The sequence below is a fragment of the Pelodiscus sinensis genome, chromosome 3 (assembly GCF_052426305.1).
Source record: "Pelodiscus sinensis isolate ZL-2025 chromosome 3, ASM5242630v1, whole genome shotgun sequence".
NCBI lineage: Eukaryota > Metazoa > Chordata > Testudines > Trionychidae > Pelodiscus > Pelodiscus sinensis.
Window position 1 is genome coordinate 16,714,933 of NC_143054.1, and position 18,375 is coordinate 16,733,307.

Below are 18,375 nucleotides of genomic sequence, written 5' to 3' on the forward strand. Positions count from 1 at the left end.
GACATGGACCCAGCTCTTTTAGTTGGGTCCCTTTTGCAAGAATAGCTTGTACTATGTGGAAATTAGGGATGTTAGCATATATTTGAGTAACCGATTAATGGATAAGCCTAGGCTTATTGGTTAATCCCATCGGCTACACGCACACCTGCCCTTGCTGTCTCTGCATCAGAGGCAGCAAGGGAGGGGAATGGGTGCCAGTGAGGAGCTGGCTTTAAGGAGGCTCCCCACAAGCACCGGATCTTCTTGCATCCCCACACCCCGCACTGCTGCCTCTGGTACAGCCGCCAGCTCCACGGGGTCACCTGCACATGTCCCCCCATTAGCCAGCTTGGGTGGCAATGGTGTCTCTAGCCTCTACTTGTCAGAGGCTGGAAATGAATGACTGGAGAGGGATCCCTTGATGATTTCCTGTTGTATTCACTCTCTCTGGGGCATTTGGCATTGGCCACTGTTGGAAACACATACTGGGCTAGATGGACCTTTGGTCTGACTCAGCACTACTGTTCTTATGTTCATATTTGGATGGGGCTTGATTATCTTACACTCAGGTTAATGAGATGTATGTTAGGTGGCTTTCTTAGACCATGTTATGAATTAATTTTCTAGTAATAAAGAATAATTAACAATTTCTGCACCTATATTAAGCAAAAACCTGCTGTGTTTTTAAAAATTCTGTTGTATTTATTCTACAGCAAGTTATCAAATCATTTTAGTCTGTATTGCATTATTGTCCTGCCTTTTTCTTCTCACTCAGCTTTGTTCTCCTGTATCACAGCTAATTTCAGACTGGTTCTGCAGCTTCACTTGCAACTTTGCTTTTCTGTTGCACAAAGCAACTCTTGGCATTTCAGAAAGGAAGTGTTCATTAAGGCAGTGGTTTTCAAACTATTTTTCTCACGCCCCAGTTGAAGAAAATTGTTGATGCCCATGACACAAGATAATTATATCTTTTGACTAAAGTGTTGGCTCCATCAATGAGGGGTTTGGAATGGAAGAGGGGGTTCAGAGTTGAGGCAGGAGATTGGGGCACCAGTTTGGGCACAGGCTTTCTGCCAGCGACTCTGTCAACAGAGCAGCAGGAAATCAGCCAATGGGAATGTAGAGCCACTGCTCTCGGGGAGGGCAGTGCATGGAAACCTATAGCCCCCGCCTAGGAGCTGGACCTGCTGCTGGCCGCTTCTGGGGTCTGTGGTGCCAGGATAGGCAGGAAGCCTGCCTTAGCAGCCCCAACTAGTCACCTGGTCACCCTACAGCAAAGCGACCCAGTGCCTTGCGACATATACTTCGAAAACCGCTGCATTAAAGTTGACTTGCATTAGTGGCAGACTTCAGTAATAGTACCAAACATACCTTTGGCTTTTCACACAGCATGTACAGGTAGGGCTGTTGGTTAAGGTACAGAACTATAATTTTGTGAATGTTCAGAGGATTCGAGGGTGTGGACTTTGCTGGTTGTTAGTTGCAAAACTGGTGTAGTAATGAACATTTGTTATAACTTTAAGCATGACTAGATGTGTGTTTAATGTTTGGAAATTATAATGGAGAGCTCTAGCTCTAGTACTGATTTATTGGAATTTTAATGTGATTTTAGAATCCAAAACCAATACTTTAAAATACAATTTTAAAATTTTGATTCCACATTGTTGGATAAGATACAAAAACTTAAATCAGTAAATAGTTAGATCAGCAAAAAGTCAAGTGTTATATTCATTAAAGAAAAAGAATGTTTTTAATCCTTGTCAAGCTAGATTGTATTGGAGCCTAGAGAAGACAACACAGGTATAGTTTTACATGTTTGTTAGGCTTCCCCTCAAGGTTAATTTGACTAGTTAACAAGTTCTAAAATTGGGTTACTAGCAATTTCTGCATAGTATGGTATTTAGGGGTATCCTTTCTATGCTGGTATTAAAAACAGTATAGGAAGAGTGTTGAAAGAGGTAAAATCATTTAGTTTCTTTTAAAAATACTTTAGATTTGCGATAAAAGCTTCTGAATATATCTATAACACTTTTTATTTTATTGAGATAAATATCTCAATATTTGCATTAGGGATGTTAAATATAGGTTAGTAAATAGTCGATTAACCTCATGAATTCCTATTGGTTACTCTACTATTCTATAGTCCCTGGGGGTGGAGCCAGCAGCCAGTGTGCTCTGACCCCACTCCCAAGGAGCCCCCTGCCACTACTCACTGCTGCCTCTGTATCAATGGGTAGTGGCAGCGCAGGGTACCTGGAGTGAGCTGGTCTTCAACGGGGAGCCAGTTTAAAAGGCAGACTGCCTGCCTGTCACCCTGCGCTGCTGCCTCTGATATGGATGCAGCTGCACAGAGTGGCAGGGGGCTCCTTGGGAGCGCGGCTGGAGCACACTGAGGCAGCAGCACAGAGTGGAAGCAGCTCCTCGCAGGGGGTAGGGCTGAGCTCCCAGACTCTCTGCGAGCTGGAACAGAGCCGGGCTACCTGCCCGCCTGGCTCCTAATACACTTCAAATGCAGAGCTGCAGCAGAGGTAGGGTCGTGGACCTGGTGTGAGCCAGGACTGAGCTGAGCTGCTGGCCTGCCTGCTAACAAATTTACTGGCAAGGAGGTGGTGGTGGTGGTGGTGGTGGTGGGCGGGGGGGAATGCTTGTATTCTATAGGATTAACCTATAAGATTTTGCTTATTGGTTAATCAACTACACTATTACATCCCTAATATGCACATTTTTTTTCAACGGGGAAAAAAGTCCTAAAATTGCCCAGATACTTTGGTGATGGATACTTTAGAATTCATCTGTTAATTATTTGGGTAATGATATCAGAGAGAAAAGGTCATAGTATTTTGCTGTTTCTTTTTCTAATAGCTACTTAAATTTCAGTGATACAATAGAGAGAAAAGGTATTTTATGAATTACATTGCTAGTAAGGGCAGTAGTGTTACTGAGGATACAGTAAAATGGGTTTGGAAAACTAGAAAGATTGAGTTTATGTGCATTATAAAGAATTATTGATCACTACAGTATTTTAATTTCTTATGTTCACCAGGTCTAATGTTGAGGCTTTTCTAGGTAAATTGGCGAGTTATTCTTCATCGTGTCTGCATTTTTAAGGTAGATGAGTTCCTTGAGCATCAGTAAAACACTACTGTGTTTGTGTGAACTGGGTTTGACTTTCTTTAGGAGAGTAGTGGAATCTTTTTGCTATGGTAAATGTAAAAATGATCCAATTGAATGTGGTGTGATTCTTTGTCTCTTTCAGAAAGATGAAGGTAGTGATGCTAGTTTGAGTGATAGCCACATATCTCCTCCAGCCAAACGTACCTTGAAACATGCTGATTCCGTGTGCAAAGACAAATCGAAATCACGCAGTACTGGGCAGCGAGAGGAATGGAGCATTTCAGCTGGACAGTCCAGGTAATTTGGTGCACTGAATGAAAAGACAGTGTTCTGTTCATTTTAGTAAACCCACTTATATTTAATGTGAGAGTACGGGCAGCACACTTTTGCAGCATGTTATTGTTGACCTGTTTTCTTATAGTCTACATTGTCTAACTTATGAAATAACTATGAGACTCTTAGGGGTTGTATTCTTCCTTATGTGACACTACCTTATCTGTTAAAATGGAAAGTGCATTGGAATGGTGAACTATGTTAGGGTCCAATTTTACACTGATGGCTTCATTAGGAGTTCTGTGCACTCAAGGAATAAGCAGCATGCCCTAATTTTAAATTAGGAAATCTGTGTATTTTTTATCTCTTGTGTACAAGACTGTGCAGCCTTCTATTCCTCAGTGATGTTTTTTCATCCTCTCCATTATTAGATAACTATAGTTTATTCAGGTGTTTAGTATATTAGAAGCAGGCCAAAGTACTAAGCATTCCATATAGCCAAAACCAAAAGTGACATTTGTTTAATTTTCTGACTCATCAATTCAATTTTAGGAATAAGTTTTCGTTTTAAAGAAGGTCTTCAGATTGGGCGCAAGTATCTATGCGAGTATATGGATACCTAAGTTCTCTGTAAGATGCACAGCTGCACAATCCATATTAAGCGCTGTGCAGGCACTGAAGGAATCTGCCCAAAGTGGGGACATGCTGTAGCCGCAGGAGAGCCATCCCATCACCAACCTTACCTGGCCTCCAGCCTGTCATGGCAAAGGGAGGGGCAGTCTGAACATGGTGCTTCTCCCTCACTGGAACCCTGTCGTGGAGAGGTGGCCCTGCCCTGTCCAGAATGCAACTGCAGTTGGGACAGCCGAGCCTAGACTTAGCCACAGCACCAAGATCTGTTGCAGCTGGGGTGGTCCTCCCCTGGGTCCAACCTAGACCTGGCTAGAACCTGCTGGGTCAGGGGAAGGGTGCCTATTCTACAGTTCCAAGCCTGGAGTTGCCATAGTGGGGACAGGTGCCTCTCTCCCACCCCACCGCCCAGCTGCTACTACGAGGAAGAGAGAGGGAGTCCTCTCTCCTCGTAGTAGTTCTGGAGCACCCTTTTTGACATCAGACCTCTCAACCTGGCACCACCCCAGAGCCCACAACCCTAGTCACAGTGCACTCAGTCCTATACCTCAACCCTCTGCCTCAGGCCTGAGCCTCCTGGCCGTACCCCCATCATACATTAACCTTCATATTGGTGCACATAATAAAATTCATTCTGCTCATGGGTGGGAATAATTAGAGGGAACACTGAGGGACACTAAGCAAAAGCCCCAAGCTGTTGGGCCTGGTACAGCTTTTTTGAACATTGATCTTGGCTCTTGCAACTGCTACTGCATATTATATAGGACTTGACATTCTTTGTTTCATATTGTTTTAAATTCAGTAAGTCTGAGACAAAGTTATTCTTGTTACTGCTAGCATATGGGAACTGCAATATCTCGTTATTTGACTACAGCTCCCTAAAGTGGGACAAGTTTAGATACCAAATTGATGCAACTGATGTTGGTAAGACAGGTGATTATTTAAACTGAGAATTGTGTGCCTGCAGCTTATTACATAGCAGGCTTCCTTCAGAAATCATCTTTGAAAAGTCATGGAGGTTTCTTTCAGTCCTATGATTCTATGGAGCATATATACCGTATATTCTGGCGTACAAGACGACTTTTGATGTTAAAAACATCCCCCCAAAATCGGGGGTCGTCTTATACGCCGGATATGCGGCTTTGCAAAGCCTGGGGGAAGCCGGCGGTGGGGCAGCTCAGGCGCGCCTGGGATGCCCCGCCGCCAGCTTCCCCCGAGGCTTTGCAAAGCCGCGGAGGGGCTCCGGCAGCGGGACAGCTCAGGCGCGCCTGGGATGCCCCGCCGCCGGCTTCCCCCAGGTTTTGCAAAGCCCGGGGGAAGCCGGCAGTGGGGCAGCTCAGGCGCGCCTGGGATGCCCCGCCGCCGGCTTCCCCCGAGGCTTTGCAAAGCCGCGGAGGGGCTCCGGCGGCGGGACAGCTCAGGCGCGCCTGGGATGCCCTGCCGCCGGCTTCCCCTAGGCTTTGCAAAGCTGCGGAGGGGCTCCGGCGGCGGGGTAGCCCCGGCACGCCGGGGCTGTCCCGCTGCCGGGGTGTCCTCAGAGGCTTTGCTCCCGGTGTCCCTGGTCTGCTGGAGACGGTCCCCAGCAGACCAGAGGCACCGGGAGCAAAGCCGCAGCGGTGGCTGGACCCCGCCGCTGCTGCAGCTTTGCTCTTGGTGCCTCTGGTCTGCTGGGGACCGTCTCCAGCAGACCAGGGTCACCGGGAGCAAAGGAGGCACAGGGGCGCTGGGGTATAAGACGAAACCCTATCTTTTAACTAAAAAATTAGGGGGTCGTCTTATACAGCCAAGCGCCTTATACGCCGGAAAATACGGTAGCCATACACAATTATATGCTAGGTCATGTAACAGTTTATACCTCCTACTCAAAAGGTCAGCTACAAGACAAGATGTAAAGAAATCAGGATGGATTTATTTAAGTTAAAGCAATTTAAATTACTAATTTTAACGATTTAAGCAGCAAACACTAACATTGTTGAAAATCAAGACTGATCTATGATATAATAATTTGTTAATCCATGTAATTGCTGGAAGAGGTTTGGATCGTGTTTTAGTTCTCATACCAACCTAGTGTGAGTTAATTTTCCTATAGGAAAGTTAACTTTAAATGAAGAAATATAGAATATTTCTGTTTGGGATCTTAAGTAATATTTTACTGTTGATTTAAGTCATCTTTATTGAAATCTCTCTCTTCCTTCAGTTATTTTGTTAAATAGATTTAATGTTTTTTGTTTTCATAACTTTGGACTGCACATTTTTGTTGCTTGGTTTTTATTGGTTGCGGCAGTCCACCAACACAATAAAAAGTTAAATGATGTTTGCTTCTCACTGGCACCAGCAAGAGTATTGTTTCTGGAATCTGACTGTCGCTTACTTAACAGGAGGGGACAAATGAAATGAGAGAGCCTATTAGCAGAACTGATATTGATACATTTTTTCAGTTTGGTGATATTAGTTAAAATTGTTTTAGTATAAAAATGAAATTATTAATATAATGTTAAGAAACTAAGGATTGCCCTACTGGGTCAGACCAATGATCCATCTAGCCCAGTATCTTGTCTTCTGACAGTAGCCAATTCTGACTTCAGTTTCAACTTAAGATGAAAGCCTATTTCTTGAGAGCATTTTTACAAATGTGTTAAATTATTTTTAGTATATTATACTTAGGGATTTCTATTTTGGAACTGTTGCTTGCATTGTAGCTTTTATGTAATAAATGAAATGTTGATATAGTTTGTATATTTAATAGAATTGTTTTCCAGGTTAACGTCTCAGGCTGGTGCTACATTACCAAGTGGACGTAGCTTATGTGAGTGTTTTCCTTATGGTTATTTTATATCTATATTTAATCTTAACTACTTTTATATTAACAATTCTCAAATATATATGTGTGTGTGTGTATATATCTATCTATCTATCTATCTTAGTGTGTTTTTTCCCTATGTTTACAAGAAACTGTTTTGTTTCGGCTTCCTTCAGATAATATATTGGATGCTTCCCTTTGGGCATGAGTACAGTTAAGATTCTGTCACGGGTATTTTTAGGAAAAATGAGGGACAGATTGTAGGCAATAACAAAAATTAATGGAAGCCTGTAACTAGAGCCCTGCATGGAAAATTTGTATTTACATCAGATCAGCAATCATGGACAATGGATATAAAGTGGCTATCTGCAGACTTGCAGGTCTCTATCTGTGACTTGCCCCTGACTTTTAGTGAAAATACCCTGGGAGGAGGAGGAGAACTTAAGAACGTCCATACTGGGTCAGACCAAAGGTCCATCTAGCCCAGTATCCTGTCTTCTGACAGTGGCCAATGCTAGGTTCCCCCAGAGGGATTGAACAGAACAGGTAAATATCAAGTGATCCCACTCCACTTCCCCATTCCAGGTTCTGACAAACAGAAGCTAGGAATACTGTTCCTATCCATCCTGGCTAATAGCCATTAAAGCTGTGCTGTCCAATGAGTTCTGAAGCAGTAGTCATTATAGTGGCTACTGCTATTGTGAACTAGCCACACTTTTAACCAGTCAAATAGCTACAGGTGGCCAGTGGCTAGCATGTTGGACACTATAGCATTAAAGGATGGGGACAAATAGCACTTCTGGAGCTTGCAGCTAATCCAGCCCTGCCACTGCGACTGCGGGGAGGGGCTGACTGAGGCTGCTCCACCCCAGCTTCTGCTGTGGGAATGGAGAGCCTTTGTTCCAGTGACCCATAGGCAAGCCGTTGGTCAGCTGATCGAGGGGTCACTGTTTCAGGGCTGGCTACTCCTTCGGTGGCTCTGGGGCTGACCTCTTGTTGTCTGTAGTGACTGGAGGCTTTGGGGCTGACAGCTTCTCTAGTCGTGCCTGGAAGAAATCATGGAGGTGTCCCAAAAGTCCCTGAATCTGTGACAAAATTGTATCTGTAGGCCCAAGAAACTTCCTCAGACATAATTCTCTCTCTCTTCCCTATTCAGAACTCCCATTTGATATCTTCTGGCCATCCTTGTGTCTGCTTGCAGCAACGGGTTGGTTACATATAGTTAAGTGCTGCAGTGAAAGGCAGGCTGCATCCATAATCATTGCAATGTGTAGTGTTAGGCCTGGTCTACACTGGGAGTTTAGGTTGAACTTAACTGCATTAAATCAATTCTCTAAACAATCAGTCCACACCACCAAGTCTGTTCTGTCTACTTTAAGGCCCATCAAAGATGATTTCAGTACTCATTTTCAGAAGGAGTCGTGGTACATCTCATGGGTGATGTAGGATGGGCCACACGCAGCACTGTGAAAGTTGACATTGTTAGCCTTTGGGAGGTGTCCCACAGTGTCCTGCTGAGACTGCTTTGTCCAGGACTTTCAATTCTGCTGTTCTCCAGGTGCATAGGAAAAGCCTCTGGAAAATTTGAATTTCAGTTCCTGTGTGGTGAGCAGACCTGAGTGCAGGCAGGCAGCACATCTGACCATGAATGCCCAGGATCACAGATGAGTACCAGCATGGAGCATGCAAGAGGCCCTGTACCTCACTGTTGTGTGGAGAGAAGAATCAACTCAGGCAGAACTATGAAGCTGCAAAAGAAATGCTGATATCTTCATCAAGATCACAAAGGGGATGGTGGAAAAAGGATACACCAGGGACACTCAGTAGTGCCACATGGAAATAAAGGAGCACAGGCAGATACCAAAAGAGAAAAGTGGGCAAACTCACGGTCTGGGGCACTGCTCCAAACATGTCACTTCTATGAGCAGCTGCATGGGATCCTACGGAGAGACCTGACCAGTTTCCCAAGCCAGTTCATGGATTCCTCCCAAGATGCTCCTCAGGCTGCCTCAGGCAGCAGCATGGAGGACAGTGTGGATGAGGAAGATGTAGAGAAGGAGAATGGTCAGCAGGTGAATGGTACATCCGATTTCACCGACAGCCGTAACCTTTTTATAACTTTGGGAGACAATCACCTCCTCCCAGGACATATCGATGCTGGGCCTGATAGTGGGGAGGGCAGTTCTGTGAGCAATTGGAGGTGATCTGTGGTGACCACTCTGCCTACACAGCACTGGTTCCCTGGAACAGCTTGTTAACGTGTCTGGAGCGGAAATCCTCCCTGCACATCTCTCATAGAAGAAAAAAGCAAAAGCTCTCATAGAAGAACTCTTTAATCCTTCTCACAAGGTTACTGGGGAGTTCTGCCTTACTCCATCCTCCACAGTAGGATACCTTGTAGTAGACAGGATTCACTGATGTGGTGTTCTGACAAGCCCTATTCTTTGTTCCATCAGTGATGATAACCGTTCGGCTGCATGCATGTGTGCTCAGTCCTGTGCATTGTGTTGACTTTGTGCAAGTAGTCAACACAGCAGATGCTGAAAGAACCCCCAAATACCACAAAATCAGATAAAGATTGAAGGTGCCCAGCCAGGTTTATTGTCAAAGTACAGTAATAGTTGTCAGTAGACAACCTGGATGAAGCAGAGGAAGCTATTGAAACTGATACCACAGCAGTAAATCTCCATTTGTTCAGCCCCAACAAAGCATTGTTTGAGCTCCTGCCCTTCTGCTATGCCCGGACATCTTCCTGCCTGCAGGCTCCGGTGGGAAGGGAAAGTTGCACTTTCCCAGCAAACAAAGGGTGCTGAGCACATGGTCACCACATGAACCCCTGCCCTGTCAACATCTCCAACCCTAGTCTTGCAGGCAGGCTCCTGTGAGAAGGGAAAATTGTACTCTCCTGGCAAACGGGGAGTGCGGAACACATGGTCACTGTGTGAACCCTGCCCTGCTGTCACGCCTGGACCTCTTCGCTGTGCTGCCCACAGGCTCCAGTGGGAAGGGAAAGTTGCACTGTCATGGCAAATGGGGGATGCTGAACATGAGCTCCTGTCCTGCTTTGCTGCCATACCTGGACCCTTGCCCACCCTCAGGCTCGAGCCTCAGTCTGTCTCTTACTATGGCTGCCACCAAACTGAGTCCAGCTGTTCCCTGAAGATCTTTGTGGTTTACCTGCTGCATAGTGGAGGCATAAAAGCATAACTGTAGCCTTGAGCATAAAGTATCCCCATTGTTTTTGGACAGGCCTTTCTTTATGCTTAGAAATTAAGTTTTATGAGCTGCAATTCATCTTCTGTGAAGTCTGCCCTTCACTTTTTGTTATGGCAGCTGCAGAAACGAGTCTGCTTCACACCCCCAGTTTCAGCTCTTCCTGCTTTTGGACTAGCAAAAATCAGAAGATGAAGAATACCAGGGCTGACACATTCAAGGAGTGATTGTGGTCTTCCCACTTAGACAGTAAGCGTTTAAATGAGTGGAGAAATATGCTGCTTCAGGAGATGCGAGCAGAGCGTGAGGACAAGATAGTGAGCAGGGAAGGCGAAGTGAAGACACAGGAGAAAGTCTTTTCTGTGATGGAGGAGATGATGATGTGCATGGTGGGACTCCCAGGACAGCCAGATGCACAGGCACCCCCTCTAGCTCATGCAGACCCACATTCCCTCCTCACCAAGTTCCATTGCCGCCTCTTCTAAGGGTCCTAGAACACAGAGGAGGTGGATGGGGTGGGGAGTCAAGGGTAGCCTCCCACTCAACCCCCAGGGATGCATCCTGGAAGCAAAAAAAGCTTTCCTCCTCACATATATGATTGCTGAAGAGGGGGATTGTAATACACCCCTTTTACTCCCGAAGATCTGAACTCTTTTTTTTTTTTCTGTCTCTGCTTCCTTCTGTTCCCTAAATAAAAACATACAATTTCTCACCAACAGTATCTCTATTGCTTGTGTATGTGTGGGAGGGGTTTACAGGATTAACAGGCAAGCACACTTAATGCAGAGGGCACCTCGTTAAGAGCATCAGGGATGACTTTCATATCACAGTCTGGCCGTTGATAAAGCTGTTTTTCAAAGCCTTTTTGATTTGCAGTACTCCTTGCTGTGCTCTCCTTATTACCCTAGTGTCTGCTGATAATTAGCGGCTAGGTGCTCTGCATAGGACCCCCATCCTGGCATAAAACTTTTCCCCCTTACTTTCACAGATATTATAGAGTACATAGGAGGCTGCCACTGCAATGGGAATGTTGCTTTTGCTGAAATCTAAGCTAGTGAATAAACTGAAGCCTTCCCTTTAAATGTTCAAAAGCACATTCTACCACCATTCTGCATTTGCTCAGCCTGCAAATGAACAGCTCTTGACTGTGGTCCAGGCTGCCTGTGTACGGCTTCATGAGCCATGGGAGCAAGGGGTAGGCTGGGTTGCCAAAGATCATTATTAGCCTTTCAATGCCTCCAATATTAATTTTCCAGTCTTGGAAGAAAGATCCAACCTGCAGCTTTCTGAAGACACAGGATTTCAGAAAGATGCCTGTGTCATGAACCTTTCCTTACCATCCCGCGTTGATGTTGGTGAAATGGCCCTTGTGATCCACTAGCGTCTACAACACCTATGAAAAGTACCCCTTGCAGTTTATGTACTCTTTGGCAAGCTGGTCAGGTATTAAGATAAGGATGAGCGTTCCATCTATTGACCCACCGCAGTTAGGGTACTTCATCCGGGCAAAGCTATCCACTATGCCCTGCATTTTTCCCAGCGTCACCACCCTGTGTAACAGAAGGGTATTGATTGCCTTGGCTACTTGGATCACAGCAACTCCTCTGTAAATTTTCCCACTCCAAATTGATTTCCAGCTGACCAATAGCTGTTCGGTATTGCAAGCTTCCTTTGGGTTTTTGTCATTTGCTTCAGAACTATCAGAGTTGGTCTCATTCTGGTACTGCTGGTTTGATTCTGGTACTGCTGCGCTTCAGGGCAGGGGAGAGCAATTTACAAAGTTTTATGAAAGCGGCCTTGTGCATGTGAAAGTTTTGTAGCCGCTGCTCATTTCCCCATAGCTGCATAATTATGTCGTCCCACCGGTCTGTGCTTTTCTTATGGCATCAGAACCGGCATTCCACTGCATCAGTAGGATTGGATGCTGGCGGCATCTGCCGATGGCCTATTTCAGGTGCTTCATAGAAGTGTATGCTCATGGCCCTGGATATACTCTAGACATACTACAGCATAAGGCACACAATAGATAATATGATAGACATAATACTTTGCTATAATACTTTGCTGCTGAATGGGTTCCATGCCTACTCTGCTATGGCATCTGTAATGAGGGGAAAAAGGGTGCAAAAAGATTTTTTGCAATTCCTTTCAATCACGGGTAAGGGAGGAGATGTGCATTATGGGACACTGATCCAGAACCCCCTGCTCCATTGTTTTGGTTCCAGCATGCAAAGGAGTTGCAGGAACTGTGGGATAGCTACCCACATTAGAGATGTTAAATATCGGTTAATTGAATAGTCGATTAACCTCATGAATTCTTATCGATTACTCAACTATTCTGTAGTTCCCGCGAGTGGGGCTGGCAGTCAGTGTGCTCCGGCCCCACTCAGAAGGAGGCCCCTGTCACTCCGAGCTGCTGCCTCTGTATTAGAAGCAGCAGTGCTGGGTGCCAGTTGGGAGCTGGTCCGCGAGGGGAGTCGTTTTAAAAACCAGCTCCCATTGCAGATCGTCTGCCTGTCCAGAGACAGGGCTGAGCTCCCAGAACTGCCTGCCCTCCTGGCTCCTAAATACACTTTGAATGCAGAACTGCAGTGGGGATAGGTCCCGGATCTGCCATGAGCCAGGATTGAGCTGGGCTGCTGGCCAGCATGCTAAAAATTTACTACTGGGGGGCGGAGAGAAGCATGTAGTCTATAGCATTAACCTATAAGCTTTTGCTTATCAGTTAATTGATTACTCAACTACACTATTACATCCCTAACCCACAGTGCATCACTGTCAAAGTTGACAGTAGCCACCTTACAGGGGTTGCACTGTGTCGAACTATTGCAAATAGTGGGAACGTGCATGTTCAACTTTACAAGATCGGGTGCTAGAAAGCTGACTTTATTAAATTTGACCTTCTTTCTGTGTAGATAAGGCCTTAGCCTAAGCTGGAGTCTTTCTCTGCAGCAGGGAAAGGATCCAACATCTGGACACTATGCTGCTAAAAATCAGAGAATTGATAGGGTAGACATTGCTTGTGCATGTAGTGAGCCGTGTAAGGTGTATGCCTAAGGGTCAGGTGGACCTCTACTCTACTTGCATAAACCATGCCTCACAGTTTATACTGGTATTTCTGCCTAAGCTAGTTGGTGTGCATTTCACTCTGAGTCCTGCCACAAGTGTAGACCTGCCATTGGTGTAATCCTTGATTGCAAATTTTACTTTTATGGACTTGTTTTGGCCTGTTTCTTGAAATGATCTCTTTAATTTATCCAGTCCATTTGTTTAAGTAATATCTAGCCGTATCTGGCATGGCAAACTATTTCACTGCTATTTTTTAGACCTTCTATGTCTGCAGTTGCTGCTATCTGGAGCAGTGCTCCTGTGAATCTTCACCTTAGCAATTTTCCAGTTCATTTCAAATCTCAACTAAAAGCCTCTCGGCCCCCTCCCCCCACAGCTAGCCCAGGGCAGCGCAGGCTGCATTCTCTTAGCCTCCTCTGGCCAGCAGAGAAGGGCTGGGGCAGCACAGGCCGAGTTCTGGGCTAGCAGCAGGGAGGGGAGGGTGAGAGGAGGGGCTGTGGGATGCAGAGTGATGTGATGACATCACTCTGTCATCCCACAGGAATTTTTTTTTAAGATATAGACCGATAGCATTGGTAGGGATTTAAAACAGGTATCTGTTTTTATAATAAATGTTAGAATGCATATTTAAGGGGAACTGTTCTGCTACTTTATATCATTTGGTTTCTTATCCTTGCTAAGTAATCTGTTCATTATATTCTTGTTTGTAAAAACGTTTTCCTGAATTTTGAAGTTGTAATACACATTTCTCTTAGCTCTCAAAAGCCATTCACTTCGAGGGGAAAAAAAGGGAGATGGGGACCATGCTTGCATAAACGGAGATATAGAAGTGAGAAAAAGTTGTCGGTCCAGGAAAAACAGATTTGAAACGTTGAATCAGAGTTTATTATTTGATCAACTAGTAAACAGGTACGTCTGGATACTTCAATTGCAAAAGCATCTTGATGGTTTCTTGAAAAAAATAGAAAGCCCTATATTGCAGTTCTGTGTAAATGTCATTTAAACAAGTGATCAATAATGGCTGGAAATTAAGTTGTTTTTGCTTGTATGGCTAAATTATGTCAACAAGTTTGTATCTGATACTTTACTACTTGTTGATAATGAGATACTCCATATGGAGTTGGTGTCAATTTTTGACTTTACAGTGCAGCTAAAGTTGATCAGAGAGGAAGGCATGGGATGTTGATCTGAACACATGAATGGGAGCCAGGAATTCCTTGCTTTGAATGTGGTTTCCTCTGTGACCTTGGGCAAGTCACGCATCCTCTCTTTCTCTCTCTCTTTCTCTTTTTCTCTTTCTCTTTCTCTTCTGTAAAATGGGTATAATATCTACTTTTGAGAGATACTGAGTTTGCAGATGTTTAAACATGAAACTGTTCTGTAATTACTAAGCATGATCTTTATTACTGATAAAATGTATTCTGTTGAACTGTAATTTTCAACAGAAACTGCTTTTTTCAACGTGCTCAGTAACTACTTGATGTCAGTTTATAAGTTTCTTTTGGGTTCATTTTTCCCTGGTTGCATTTTAATTTGTCTAGCTCAGTGTTATTGTGCATCAGAAATACTTAGAAATAATGATTATAAATTTAAGGAAAAAAGCCCTTGAGTGACATTCTGCCATTGATCACTACCTGTTGGGCCTGACAGTCTAGCCAGCTTTCTATCCATCTTACAGTCCATTTATCCAATCCATACTCCCTTAACTTGCTGGCAAAAATATTGGGGGAGACCGTATCAAAAGCTTTGCTAAAGTCAAAATATATCACTCCATTGACTTTCCCATATCCACAGAGCCAGTTACCTCATCATAGAAACTAATCAGATTGGTCACATGACTTCCCCTTCCTGAATTCATGTTGACTATTCCTGATCACTTTCCCCTCTTCCAAGTGCTTCAAAATGGATTCTTTGAGGATCCCCTCCATGATTTTTCTAGGGATTGAGGTTAAACTGATGGGTCTGTAGTTCCCTGGATTGTCCTTCCCGTTTTTAAAAATGGGTACTACATTTGCCTTTTTCCAATCATCCGGGATCTCTTCCAATCACTATGAATTTTCAAAGATAATGGCCAAAGGCTCTGCAATGACATTTGCCAACTCCCTTATTACCCTCGGATGCATTAAATCCAGACTCATGGATTAGTGTATGTTTAGCTTTTCTAAATAGCTCTTAACCTGTTCTTTCCCCGCCAAGAGCTGTCTACCTCCTTCCCATACTGCATTGCCTAGTGCATTCGTCTGGGCGCTGACCTTGTCCGTGAAGACAGAGGCAAAGAAAGCATTGAGTACTTCAGCTTTTCCCACATCATCTGTCACTAGAGGTACGTCTAGACTACATGGCTCCGTCGACGGAGCCATGTAGATTTGTTTGTTCGGCAAAGGGAAATGAAGCCACGATTTAAATAATCGCGGCTTCATTTAAATTTAAATGGCTGCCCCACTCTGCCGATCAGCTGTTTGTCGGCAGATCGGGGCAGTCTGGACGCTCCCCTATAGACATGAAAGCCCTTTATCGACCTCCCCGGTAAACCTCATCCTACGAGGCATAACGGGGAGGTCGATAAAGGGCTTTCAGGTCGGCGCAGGAGCGTCCAGACTAGCGCGCGGAGCCGATAAACAGCTGATCAGCTGTTTGTCGGCTCAGCGCAGCAGCCATTTAAATTTAAATGAAGCCGCGATTATTTAAATCGCGGCTTCATTTCCCTCTCCCGATCAACCTAATCTACATGGCTCCATTAACGGAGCCATGTAGTTTAGACACACCCTAGGTTACCTCCCTCATCCAGTAAGGGCCCCACACCCTCTCTGATCACCCTCTTATTGCTAACATGCCTGTAGAAGCCTTTATTGTTGCACTTCACATCCCTTGCTAGCTGCAATTCCAATTGCGCTTTTGCCTTCCTGATAACTCCCCTGCATTCTTGAGCAATATATTTATACTCCTCCTTAGTCATCTGTCCAAGTTTCCACTTCTTGTAAGCTTTCTTTTTGTGTTTAAGCTCACCAAGGATGTCCTTGGATGTCGCCTACCATATTTGGTTTCTTCCTGTGCCTTTAATAAGGCTTCTTTAAATACTGCCAGCTCTCCTGGACTCCTTTCCCCTTCATGTAAGCATCCCAGGGAATCCTGCCCATCAGTTCCCTGTTTGTGAGCAGCAGGTCAAGCTGACCATGGCCCCTGGTCGGTTCCTTCAGCACTTGTACCAAGAAGTTATCTTCAGCATTCTTTAAAAACTTCCTGAATTGTCTATGTACCGCTGAATTGGTCTCCCAACAGATGTCAAGATGAATAAAGTCCCCCAGAAGAACCAGGGCCTGTGATCTGGTTCCACAATCATACCGGGATATAAAATATATAGAAAGGATAGAGCAGGCCGGGTGGGTGGCGGAGTGGCACTGTATGTGAAAGATAATGTAGAATCAAATGAAATAAAAATATTAAGTGAATCAACATGTTCAATAGAATCGCTATGGATAGAAATTCCATGCTCCAATAATAAGAAATTAGCAGTAGGGATATATTACCGACCACCTGACCAGGACAGCGATACTGACATAGAAATGCTGAGGGAGATTAGAGAGGCTACGAAAGTAAAGAACTCTATAATAATGGGGGATTTTAATTACCCCCATATTGACTGGATATGTGTCACCTCAGGAAGAGAAGTGGAGATGAATTTCTCAATGGCTTAAATGACTGCTTCTTGGAGCAGCTAGTGCAGGAACCCACAAGGGGAGAGGCAATTCTCGATTTAGTCCTGAGTGGAGTGCAGGATCAGGTCCAGGATATAACTGTTACAGGACCGCTTGGGAATAGTGATCATAATATAATAACATTCAACATTCCTGTGGTGGGAAGAACACCTCAGCAGTCCAGCACCCTGGCATTTAACTTCAAAAAAGGGAATTATGCAAAAATGAGGAGGTTAGTTAAACAGAAATTAAAAGGCACAGTAACTAGAGCCAAAACCCTGAAAGCTGCATGGAAACTTTTTAAAGACACCATAATAGAGGCCCAACTTAAATGTATACCCCAAATTAAAAAACATAGCAAGAGACCTAAAAAAGAGGCACCGTGGCTTAACCATCATGTAAAAGAAGCAGTGAGGGACAAAAAGGTATCTTTTAAGAAGTGGAAGTCCAATCCTAGTGAGAGAAATAAAAAGGAGCATAAACACTGTCAAATCAAGTGTAAACATGTAATAAGAAAAGCAAAAAAAGATTTTGAGGAACAGCTAGCCAAAAACTCAAAAAGAAATAACAAAATGTTTTTTAAGTACATTAGAAGCAGGAAGCCTGCTAAAAAACCTGTGGGTCCTCTAGATGATCGAGCTATAAAAGGAGCAATCAAGGACGATAAAGCCATTGCGGAGAAACTAAATGATTTCTTTGCTTCAGTCTTCACGGCTGAGGATGTTGGGGAGATTCCTGAATCTGCACCGTCCTTTGTGGGTGATGAATCTGAGGAACTGTCCCGGATTGAAGTGTCATTAGAGGAGGTTTTGGAACAAATTGAATAACTTAATGTTAACAAATCTCCGGGACCGGATGGCATTCATCCAAGGGTTTTAAAAGAACTTAAATGGGAAATTGCTGAGCTATTATCTGTGGTTTGTAACCTATCCTTTAAATCGGCTTCCGTACCTAATGACTGGAAGGTAGCCAACGTGACACCAATATTTAAAAAGGGCTCTAGAGGCGATCCTGGCAATTACAGATCGGTAAGTCTAACTTCAGTACCGGGCAAATTAGTAGAAACAATAGTAAAGAATAAAATTGTGAAGCATGTAGAAGAACATAATTTGTTGGACAAAAGTCAACATGGTTTCTGTAAAGGGAAATCCTGTCTTACTAATCTGTTAGAGTTCTTTGAAGGGGTTAACAAACATGCGGACAAGGGGGATCCAGTAGATATAGTATACTTGGATTTTCAGAAAGCCTTTGACAAGGTCCCTCACCAAAGGCTCTTGTGTAAATTACATGGCCATGGGATAAGAGGGAAGGTCCTTTCTTGGATTGAGAACTGGTTAAAAGACAGGAAACAAAGGGTAGGAATAAATGGTAAATTTTCAGATTGGAGAGGGGTAACTAGTGGTGTACCCCAAGGGTCAGTCCTGGGACCAATCCTTTTCAACTTATTCATAAATGATCTGGAGAAAGGGGTAAGCAGTGAGGTAGTAAAGTTTGCAGATGATACCAAACTGTTTAGGATAGTCAAGACAGAAGCAGACTGTAAGGGACTCCAAGAAGATCTCACCAAACTGAGTGATTGGGCAACAAAATGGCAAATGAAAT

At 44.2% G+C, this 18,375-nt stretch overlaps 1 protein-coding gene across 2 annotated transcripts in view; it reads left to right on the top strand.

Annotated features, from left to right (window-relative positions):
- The window catches only part of ATAD2B (ATPase family AAA domain containing 2B), a 157,387-nt gene that overhangs the window by 13,701 nt on the left and 125,311 nt on the right, over nucleotides 1-18,375 (top strand). For both annotated transcript variants that reach the window (XM_075923418.2, XM_075923419.2), the window contains exons 2-4: nucleotides 3,236-3,390; nucleotides 6,756-6,802; nucleotides 13,834-13,987. In XM_075923418.2, the coding sequence (XP_075779533.2) occupies nucleotides 3,236-3,390; nucleotides 6,756-6,802; nucleotides 13,834-13,987 (356 nt within the window). The remainder of the gene's footprint in view (nucleotides 1-3,235; nucleotides 3,391-6,755; nucleotides 6,803-13,833; nucleotides 13,988-18,375) is intronic.